General features: G+C 40.3%; 1 protein-coding gene across 1 annotated transcript; it reads right to left on the bottom strand.

Moving 5' to 3' along the window:
* Nucleotides 1–214: 214 nt before the first annotated feature.
* Nucleotides 215–5,436, bottom strand: LOC124131772 (solute carrier family 46 member 3-like). The gene is made up of 4 exons (XM_046495234.2): nucleotides 4,329–5,436; nucleotides 3,572–3,655; nucleotides 1,445–1,601; nucleotides 215–350 (listed from the first exon to the last, which is right to left on the bottom strand). Exons 1-4 carry the CDS (start codon nucleotides 5,434–5,436, stop codon nucleotides 275–277), a joined length of 1,425 nt encoding a protein of 474 aa, XP_046351190.1. The 3' UTR covers nucleotides 215–274.
* Between the last annotated feature and the right edge of the window lie 6,361 nt (nucleotides 5,437–11,797).

Here is an 11,797-nt window from a genome sequence, read left to right as displayed (position 1 = left end):
TGGTCTAGATTCGACGAAACTAAATTACCACCCATTTAACAATTCTATAGTAACTTAACAAAATCTAAAATAACCGATGCCGATTATGAACATGCTCTGACGGTCAGGGATAAATTAGGTTGTAACGACAGTTATGGTCCGAAAGGAGGGTTTCCGCACTATAGAACAGCCAAGTTCAATTCAGAAGTCCCGCCTCAGTACCTTCCACATTCCACAGTCAAAATCATCAACCAGGGACACCACGTCGGCCCAGGCTTGTCATGAGGCCTGGCTCTCAGTCGTTGACGGTGATGACAACAACGGTGGAGGTATCAGGGTCAACGATGCGGCGGGATTTACAGAGGAACAATCTGTAACACAATATTTATTTGGTAAATATCACAGCTGTTTCCTTTACGTGGTAATTGTGACAGCTCTCCTTTCCCATGTATCTCAATGACTACCCTGACTTACTACCTCAGTGACTAATGCACCGATACTGTCTGTAAGCGAGATGAACAGTCATACCAATCATTCTTCTCTCGACCAAATATATTTTAATTGCAAACGTCAGTGTAACAAATATACAATCTATTCAATGGGTAAGTGTAAAAACATACTCTTAGAAAACAATAGGGGACCATGAAATATCAATGTTAATACCTTGTATTAACTAACACAAAGACAAGACAACATGCTTTCCAAGAACGTTTAGGTCTGTAAAACTTAAAACAAAAACTAATCCTATAGTTTGCACGTGCCACACGCGGTAGAGCCACACACAGCCATAGTGAGTGAGTGAGTGAGTTGGGTTTAACGCCGCCTTTAACAGTATGCCAGTCATATCACGGCGTGTCAGCTTAATGTGGTAGGAAAGCCCGAAGTTATGCAGGTCTCAGACGTTTACCACTTCGGTGAAACCCACGAGCACGGGTATGGTGCTGACAAACCTAGAAACATGATCGGGGCGAACCGGGATTCGAACCCACAATCATAGGTTTCTGGCGTGCCCAAGGGACGCAACTCTGCACAGCGAATGACGGCGCCTTAGACGGCTGGAAACAGTTATATGCCAACGTGCAGTCTGTCTGTGATTAGCAGACTGGAACAGATACCAACAAACCCAAACTGTTCACGATCAACTGCGTTCAGGGTGCCCCCAGTCAACGAGGATCTCGGGTTGGCTATGGACTAGCCGTAAAATGCGACTATGCTTGTCGTAAGAGGCGACTAACGGGATCGGGTGTTCAGGCTCGCTTACTTGGTTGATGCGTCGATCCGATCTCAATTGCGTGGATCGATGCTCATGTTGTCAATCACTGGATTTTCTAGTCCAGACTCGAATAGTTACAGACCGCCGTCACATAGGTGGAATATTGTTGAGTGCGGCGTTAAACAACAAATAAACAAGCAACAAACAATCAAAATCCTGGATATTTAACACCCCACCCGGACAGGCACTCACACTATGATAACTGCAGACACCAGTTGGAATCCCGCACAGACGAAGAAGGCGAAACCACGGAGTATCTCCACAGAGGCATCATACAACTCGTTGAAAACGGTTACCCCAAACCCTTCTGAGATGATGTTCACAAGTCCAATACCGGCAAACAGGGATCCTGAAAACAATGTTCAACGTTGTACTGGTTGTACGTGCATTTGGAGTGAGTGAGTGAGTTGGGTTTAACGCCGCTTTTAACAGAATTCCAGTTATATCACGGCCTGTCAGCTTAATGTCGGAGGAAAGTTATGCATGTCTCAGACGTTTACCACTTCGATGAAACCCACGAGCGCGGGTATCGTGCTGACAAACCTAGAGAAATAATCGGGGCGAACCGGGATTCGAACCTCCAATCATAGGTTTGTGGCGTGCCAAAGGGACGCAACTCTGCACAGCTAATTGCGGCGCCTTAGACGACTGGGCAAGCCGTGCCCCTCACATGCATTTGGAAACAGCAACAACCTGATGAATCAAAGATCTAGTTTAGGTTCAATGTTTGAAATGATTCACCTCAATGTCGAGTTGTAGTTTACAGTTTCTTTCCTTAGCAATGAACGTTGCACATGTTGAAACAAATAAATAAATCAAACATTCTGATAACTCGAACAAAGAAGGAGATTCTATGTGCGCACTTTGTTTTTGTTTGTTTGTTGTTTAACGCCGCACTCAGCAATATTCCAGCTGTATGACGGCGGTCTGTAAATAATCGAGTCTAGACCAGTTAATCCAGTCATTGACATCATGAGCATCGATCCACGCAATTGGGATACAATGACATGCATCAACCACGTCAGCGAGCCTGACCACCCGATCCCGTTAGTCGCCTCTTACGCATGGGTTTCTGAAGATCTATTCATTCCCGGATCTTCACGGGTTGCACACTGTGTAATTACCCTTATATATATCATACAGTTTCAGTTACAGTTTGCAGGGTTATTGTTACAGACATTTCAACCTGTATTATGAATGTAGTCACGATCAACAGGATCCACACATGGTTGCAAGAAGATTAATGTAATTGTGATAACTTATAACCTATAGTTTTGTTAATCACATACACATCACCTCAAATGTGATACAAATGTTAAAATGGCCTGTAGAATTTTAATGCTCTAGAATAGGAAAAGGTTTCTTGATTTTCTTTATAATCAACTGAAGATGCCTCTCTATGGAAAGAATACAATGCTGGCAATGCATGGTTTGTATAAATGGAATAGAAATAATGTTTCAAAAGCATATCCAAATTTGACATATCAGTTACCAAAATTATGTCCAAAAGCAATGCGTTGCTGACGAATACCAACAGTGAGACAGGATACGTTCGCCTTTTCGTGAACACCTAGTGTCATCACTGTTTGATACTGACTGATAAACACGTGCTTTTGAGATAGCCGGAATCATAATATGGACTCTTATGATTATGGAAAGGACTTTGTTGTTTTTATGTAAATGTGATTGGCACTGTCCACTTTGTATACAATGAAATAATAAATTAAAATTTCAAATTTGACGTATCAGTTACTAAAATGAAATGTATGTGTGACGAGTGTCATTTCGTGAACACCTGGTATCATTACTGTTTGAAACTTTGAAAGTCCGTGCTTATGAGTGTGAGTGAGTGAGTATGGTTTTAAGCCGCTTCTAGCAATATTCCAAAATATCACGGCGGGGGACACCACAAATGGGCTTCTCACATTGTACCCATGTCGGGATTCGAACCCGGGTCTTCGGCGTGACGAGCGAACCACTAGGCTACCCGACCGCCCCCCGTGCTTATGAGATAAAAATGGACCCTAACTATTATGGAAAGGGCTTTATCGTTTATATTTAAATGTATTTGCCACTGTCCACTTAATCATTACCGTAGGCCTTTCACGATGCCCCAATCTTTGTCTTTGTGTTGTGTTGTAATATGCATTTGAATGTTGATATCATGGCTTCTCTCTTGTTATGTTCCTGTTTTCACCAGACGATAACGTCGATGAGAAGATTTTCTTTGAAGAACACAAAAGACTGCGGGAAGATGGATATATTTCGATGACAAGTCTGACCATGTACAGCTATATCTACAACTGTCTGCATACTCACCCTGCATTTCAGCAGGGGCTATCCTCGACATCATGGCCCGCAGTGCCGGCAACAAAGGGCCTGCTATACCATTGGGCAACACAACTGCAACAAACAATACTCTTTAAACAAAAGCAAAGGTCAATTAATGTCGCTATATACCCTTTGTTCTGAATATGTAGAATGATATATCAATGACAACGTATCTGTTCGTAATTCACACGTTTGTCAGAAACTTTGTAAGATTATTTGTAGCATTTGAAGAGCTAAGAGCTAAAAGGGGCCAAAATACACTTTGGCCCTTTTTGCATATTATTGCTTAAATAACAACATCTATGAGTTCTTGTCCACCTGTAGAAAAAATATTGTATCTTTTCATTGATGCGTTTTTGAAATATAGCTACTTAAAATTCTTTAAAAGGGCCAAAGTCAAGTTTCAAAAGGGCCGGTCACTTTGCTAGATTTTGGCCCTTTTAACTCTCTTTTCCGTGTGTGGTTGAGACTGGAACAAAATACAGTCATTGGCCCTTTCCACCCTTACACAAATTAAAAACGTAAGTTTATTTCCTTTCTTGAATGTTTTTTTATAACATTATATCTCTGCTGTCAGAATGCGTTAATGTCTAGGAATTTATCGGTAAAAAAAGTTCATTAACATGAATAATATTGTTTGTTTTCATCACTTTTCTCAAAACAGACTCCACATGACATTGGCCCTTATGGCTCTAAGCTCTTCATTTTTTTTACCTTTATGTTATTTACTGCAGTATTGACTTACATGAGAAAAGCATGACGTCAGTGTTTGCCAGACCGTTGAGGACATAGGCTCCCGCCTGTATGATAGATGTTATGATACATATCTCGGGGTCGGAGGTGCACAGATGGAGGAGTTTGATGACTGGGATCCCTAGTAATTGCCTTGAAAGGGACAATGCCATATTGAAATAGCCAATGAGTTCTGGGCCCCAACAGAAAGGCAGGTTGAGTTGGAAAAGATATTCTACAAAAGTCACACCACGCTGACTGAAATATAATATGAAATAGGATGCAAGTGAGAGCCAGAAAAGGCTTCTCTTTGATCCAAAATCTTTCGAAAAGTAGAATCCAAAGACATTTTTCACTGCTTTTAATGGGGTTGGGTATTTGGATCTTCTGTCTGTGCTGATAGTTTCTGGAAGAATGACAAGGACAACGAGAAGGGAGAGAAGCATGAGGGAGGCAGTGGTTATGGAAGGGTAGAGATAGCCCAGGTCTTTGATGAAGTATCCGGTGATGACCTGGGAAGCTGCAGCAGCCAGGTAGGTAGTGAAGTCTATCACAGCGATCCCTATTGTCCGGGAGTTCTTGGGTGGTGTGTTGTCAGCCGTGTAGGCATAACTAGCTAGAATCACGCCATTGTATCCGCCTGAAATACCTTCAAACACCTCGCCAATGTACAGGTATCTCAGATCTAGATTCCAGTAAATAACAACTGTCAACAACCAAAACTTCAGAACCTCTCCAACTAAAGGTACAATGAAGAGGAATCGTCGTCCAAGAAAATCAGAATATGCTCCTAGGAACATACAGCTGACCACTGCTCCGCAACTTCCAATGACAGTCAATATTGTTTGAAAGTTTGACGTTTGTTCTTGAACCATTTCCTGTAACATATATCCTGGATCCGACTTGTTGACGTAACAGGTTTGATTTGGAGCGTTGGCACTCCCTGTGCTGTTGTCGAACGCCGCATCGGAGTACCTCTTGTAAAGATATTGTGTTAAAAGTGGATTACGGATATTGATTGCCAAATGGAAAACAAGAAACAGAACGTTAGCCTTGAGTAGATTTCCAAGTGTTGACTTGTCTTCTTTGTCCTTGTTTTCAAGTAGCGGTGTTGACTCCATGTTCGTCCAGTATCACTCGAGTTGATTATGACCAATCTTGGCTCACCTGACCTGAGCAATGACTTGTAGGCTATTGTCGTGATATGGCCAGTGTATTTGGTGACCCCGATTGATGTAGTGTGTGTGACATGTGACACAAGATGGTACACTTCACTCGAGATAATCAGTTGCATGATGACCGAGTGATCGGACGTCCATCGCGGTATGGGTGTGTGATAAAAAAGGAGATTGATTGTATTATTGTGAATTTTCCTTTTGGAAAATATTAAAAAAGTGTTATCATTGGTCGGAAAAAATATTGTAATAAATATTTTAAGTTACATTGTTGACAGTCTATGTGGAAATGTGAAATGACGCTGATGAATACTCGAACGACCTCAGGTGACCTTGAGCAAAATATATTTGTGATAATCATGTGAGGGTAACGTCTGGTATATATAATATATAATATATAATGATCTGAAAAGTGAATGGTCAACAGTTGGTGGTATGCATTCCCATATTGAAATGTGACCTGAATATATATTAACGAAAATCAGTACACGTGCTGCTTGTTGGTCAGGTCTCTTATGCTACTGTGCTTAATATTTTGGTTTGTGTGTGTGTGTGTGTGTGTGTGTGTGTGTGTGTGTGTATATATATATATATATATATATACCCTCACGAAATCGAGATGCAGTATTTGATTCATCAATTGACACTATTGACTCTCCTTTCTAAATGACGACTGTATCAGGTGAAATTGAATAGTATACTGACATTTCTGAATTGGATGAATTTTTTCTTGGGCGAATTTTTTAACGCCGCAATATTCCAGCTATATAACGGCGGTCTGTAATCAAGACAATCCAGTGATTGGCATCACACGCATCGATCTACAGCAATTGGGATCCGATGACATGCATCAACCAAGTCAGCGAGCTTGACCACCCGATCCCGTTAGTCGCCTCTTACAAGCATACTCGCATGGGTTGCTGAAGGCCTATTTTCTAACCGGATCTTCAAAGACGTAATTCATAATGTGAAATGTATCATACCAGAGAGTACCGTTAGCCTTCAGATCTCATTGTTGACTATTCAAGGGTCCGTGTAGCTTACGTTTTGGGCTATTAAACTAACTGCAGAGCGTAAGGTTGAGGCGGAGGTCGGAAGTCGATTCCACTGTTTGATGTGGGAAGCAGTTATGAAGTGATGTAACATGACTTTGCTTAAAAAGTTGTTAAAAGTGTCGTAAAACCTTACTTACTCACAGTGTCAGTGTCGTTCACGCAAGTCCGAAATATTACCTATGGAATGACACGACGCTAAAAATAGCCGTCCAATCAAATTACTGGCACGTGCGAGATCAAATAAATGCATTCTAAATTTGATGATAAGTGATTTGGGGGCATGTGTTGCGTTCATTGTAAACCAAAGACATATGATCGTTTTATTCGTTTTGATTGGATCACATCGGAACTACTTTTTTCATTCATAAAAAATCACCAGACGTCATTCTATTTTACAACTACAAGGCAGAACTGAAGGAATCTCATGAAACGAGAGACATTTACACACATTCAGTTTGGTCTGATAACGAGCGAAAGTTGTTTTGTATTTACACTTAAATACATATTTAACGTATCAGGTACCATAGAAAGTCCACTCGTTTCGTAAAATGGTATCTAACGAGATACAGTGTAGTATTCTCTATTTATAAACACTAACCATTTTTCAAGTGAAAAAATACTTTCAAATCACAATAAAACATTTGTGACAGGAAACTTCAAGTCTTAACTATGCAAATCTTCTATGAAGTCTTCCAAGATTTCTGCCAAATCGTGAGCGAACGTTCAACGTTACATAGCCGATGATTGCGTCATATGGGTCAGACACATGTGCCTGTTAAAACGCCAGGACGTAGACTTAACTCGATTCTCCCAAATGAAAATAATACAAGAAATCTTTCTTAAAGCAAGGAGTTTGTTTGACGTAGCTGAAGACATCTAGACTTGCTAAACTATTACACACTTGCATAAAGGTTTTCTTTTCATCGTTTTGTTTCAGGGTATCTGACAGGCTTGTCAAGTCGGGCATATGTGAAAACAAGCTTATCAAAATATAGCGCATTTAAATATAGAATATTTAAATGTCTGAAATTACTTATAATCGTGACACAACTGTCACTTCTTTACTGCAAAAATAAATAGAAACTGAGTATATGTGCCTGTCTTCAGTATTAACATTCAAAAACATTATATTTGTATCAGCCATATTGCGTTACGTTCTTCTGAATATATCTGCAAGAAATTGTGTTTCTGAAGTCTTCACGATACAGTTCTTACAACAACAAAAAGCACTAACATATTGGACACATCTACAAGTATTTGCATCAAATCCTTCTTTGCAAAGACATAAGATGAAGAACGAAAATTGTCTGCTTTCTGTAATAGTTTCAGCTGGTTCCAAACCTTTATCTGTTTACAACTGAGAGCTGAATGGCCTACAACACTTAAACAACATCATCTTTCTGAAAGATGGAGCTAAAAAGTCTGCATTTAACCGACTGTGTGTGGCAAATGACAGGAAAAGTTCTTCCAAAGCTATAACTGATCTATCTAGAATTTAGGGCTGGGACGAGTCCAGATCTACTACCCGGGTACCCACCCCTCTATTACCCTACCCTACCCGGGTACCTACTGCAGGTCTCAAAAGGTACATTATGTCCGATTGGGAATAGTTTGACTGTAGCCCTGGACAAAATGTATTTAGATACACGTATAAATCTATCTGGTCATGCATACACTGAAGTTGAAATTCTATCTTTATTCAAACATGTAAAAGTCTGGGAACATAGTCAGAAAAGAATGCGAACATTTGTGACTTGTAGTGTAATCATAGAGTTCAAGATCATTTTTTGCCATTAAACATATATCACATGACCAACCACGGATCCGGGTAGTTCTGTGGGTACCCGGGTCCTTCTCAGTACTCACCCGACCCGAGTACCCGATTCACCCGTCCCAGCCCTACTAGAGTTGGTGTTGTTTGTTGTATAACGCCGCACAAGAACATTCCAGCTATATGACGGCAGTCTGTAAATAATCGAGTCTGGACCAGACAATCCAGTGATTGATATCATGAGCATCGATCCACGCAATTGGGATACGATGACATGCATCAACCACGTCAGCGAGCCTGACCACCCGATCCCGTTAGTCGCCTCTTACGACAAGCATAGTCGCCTTTTGCCGCAAGCATGGTTTGCTGAAGACCTATTCTAACCCGGATCTTCACGTCAATCTTCACGTGACGTGCGGTGTAGAATGAAAGCTTAGCGAGCGAACAACCAGGGTGGACTGGGATTCGAACCCACAGTTGTCGGTTTCTGGCATGCCCAAGGGACACAACTCTGGACAGCTAATTGTGGCACCGTGGCCAAGTCGTGCCCCTAAATTAACAAAAATGGTATCTAAAACTTGAGGTTCAAAATAGAACAAAACATGATGAAATAAAACTAATTTTAACATCCATAATTATATATGTAATATTTATTCAATATCTCATTGCGAGTTTGACAGTGAAGAAACAAATCACAGGCTAGAATGTATTTCATTGAACATAAAAAATTGATTGTTTAGTTACGACAGCCTGATATGCACCATATATATTACATGGTGTGACACAAGCTTCTATTCATTTTGCCTTGATTTCCCACCTGCAACCATCCCAGTTTGATGAGTGTCTCATGATGTCGTTGATGTAATAGAACAGTAATACTCATGCTGATGAAGTTGGTACTCCACCATCAGAACATTCATGATATACTCACCGTCAAAAGAACCGCCAAAAGAACCACAGAAACACACAGAGAAGTATGTGGTTTAGAAGCGATGTTTCCAGTGTGTACCACTTAATGACAAATCTAACAATCAGTCAAGTGTTACCACAGAGTGTCTTTATTCTTATCACGATATGCTGCTAGTTGATTTCCAAACTTTTCACCCTAATCCTGCAGGAGACACATCGTGCATCTCGAGTCATGGATCTATGACCTTCATGGGCGTTGATTCACTCAACATACCAGTATGTTCGTCTGTGAGTCAACCCAATCTATTATCTCTTGAGTAATTCTTCATATATTAACCATGTATGGTATTTGCGTTTCTTTTGTCGGTGAGTATATTTCAACTTTTAGTGTAAACCACTGTAAATATTAGACACTTTACTGTCATTCTTGTACCATGTTACAAATATGAACTGACTGATTTAAAAAAAATATTTTGTTTAATTGTTGTTTAACGTCGCACTCAGCAATATTCCAGCTATATGACGGTTCAAAAAATATAATGCTATCTCATATTTGAGTGAGTGAGTGAGCCAGTGTGGTTTTATCCCGCGTTTAGCAATATTCAAGCAATATCACGGCAGGGGACACCACACATTGTAAATGTGAAAAATAAACCGGGGCCTTCGGCGTGACAAGCGAACCCTTTAACCACTAGACTACCCCACCGCCCCTATTTGAATGAGAGAGCAACATCAATGTAAATAACATTGTAAATAACATTGCCCTATTGGGAACCGTCCCATGATCGGATTTCCCACTCCATTTGACAAAACAATGTTAAAGCATTATATCAATAATGCATTTTATTAATCACATAAGGACAGGTTTATTAGATGAGAATGTGGTTTTCTGATTTGATAAAACAAGCATTAGAATAATACTGAAACCAAGTAACACAGACTTTTGTGACTGCAGGCTTGAACTACAGGTGTTTGCAAGTACTTGCACAAAGAGAATCAACCCCTTCACCATTTCTTCTTCAAAGCTCCTAATGTCTAAAAAAACACCACCATGTGCTAGGTCCAAAGCCAATACTTCCAGACGCTGACCTTGGATCTAAGATCCAACAATTACCTTGTCTCAGCATTGAACAAATCCAAGTGCAACATTAACTGGCAATGAATGTTTGTTTGTTGCAATATTCCAGCTAAATGACAGTGGCCTGTAAATAATCAAGTCTGGACTCCGACTGATATTAAGATCAATGATCTGCGTCGGAAGGCATATGATGACATGCTATCAACCAAGCCACTCAGCCCAACTACCCGATCCTTTTAGTTGCTAGTGACCTATTCTAACCCGAAATCCCCATGGGGGACGTTGAATGGTAGAACCATGTTTCACAGTAACATCAAAGATGACCTTGAACTTTGATAGACATGGCAGCTACACTTCATGTTTTAGGATTTGTAAATATACACACAATAGTGTTTCATGGCTGAATGGGTACCAATGCCTCAGAAACTGACGACATAACCATACCTTACAAAAACCTGACCTTGACCTTTGTACAAAACCATTTCAAAGCAAGTCCCCATCCTTGATAATGTATATACGAACTTAAAATGTTTCTTTTATCTCTGACTGTGCATTAACTAACTGAAATGTTTGTTGAACACCACTTGGAAAAGACGGCACCTTTCCCCCAAATATTGTTTGTTTGTTGTTTAACGCCGTACTCTGCAATATTCCAGCTATATGACTGCGGTCATATCGAGTCTGGACCATACAATCCAGTGATTGACTTCGGGAAGTGTAACCACAAACTTTTGAGTGAGATTCTTCTATCTGGTGACATAGACCTTCTGACTGCAAGTACCAAATTCATATCTGCATATCCACAAATTTCAATAATCTTTGGACTCTATTCAAGATAAAAAAAAAGCATTTAAATCCTTTTGCCAATTACCTCAAAGGTGACCTTGACCTTTGACATTAACAATTGCCATGGTATGATTTCCTAAGACATGTAAATATCCAATGCCATGTCTGTAGAACATCCGGTTCGTAAAAAACTGGCGACAGCCGTATAGATTTCAGTCTGTTGCAGGATTTACAAAGCATGTGTACAGTCAACTGGGAGTCATCAGATAGTTTTGTCAACATAAGGAATCAACTTGCTCAACCCGTTTTATTACAATATACATTTTGATCAGATCGTCGCGATTGGGCGCTTAGAAGGGAAATAACTCGTAATAGCACTGAAGACGCTACGATCAAGCCACAAAATTCAAGCCTATTTCGGCAAAGGTGGAAACTGAACATTTATGAAGTAACCATGCCGCAGAATCTGACAATGGTGTAACGATTCTGCATGGAACAACCTACATGCAGAACTAGGGCATTGACTCATCGTCACCAAAACCTTTTCAAAGCAGTAACCAATCCAGGTATATACCAAGTTTAATGATAAATGCATGAAGACCTTTTGCCAAAGTGTAACCACAAACGTTTTTGTGAGGTTTTTTAATGCCATGACCTTGACCTTGACCTTCATGACATGTGCCAAAAGAATTCCCCATGGCTGTGGAG

This window comes from Haliotis rufescens, unplaced genomic scaffold (genome assembly GCF_023055435.1).
Source record: "Haliotis rufescens isolate VD_foot unplaced genomic scaffold, xgHalRufe1.0.p SCAF_3, whole genome shotgun sequence".
Taxonomy (NCBI): domain Eukaryota; kingdom Metazoa; phylum Mollusca; class Gastropoda; order Lepetellida; family Haliotidae; genus Haliotis; species Haliotis rufescens.
Note: the sequence above shows the minus strand (reverse complement) of the source record. Positions and strands in the feature narration are given on the sequence as shown.

What these genes read in the sequence shown, in the direction of transcription:
- LOC124131772 (XM_046495234.2), bottom strand. Translation starts at nt 5,436, where the DNA reads ATGGAGTCAACACCGCTACTTGAAAACAAGGACAAAGAAGACAAGTCA. An exon ending in AGCCCCTGCTGAAATGCAGG is followed by an intron (nt 1,602 to 3,571) that starts GTGAGTATGCAG and finishes CATTGTTTTCAG; the next exon opens with GATCCCTGTTTGCCGGTATT. An exon ending in GTGTCTGCAGTTATCATAGT is followed by an intron (nt 351 to 1,444) that starts GTGAGTGCCTGT and finishes ATTGTGTTACAG; the next exon opens with ATTGTTCCTCTGTAAATCCC.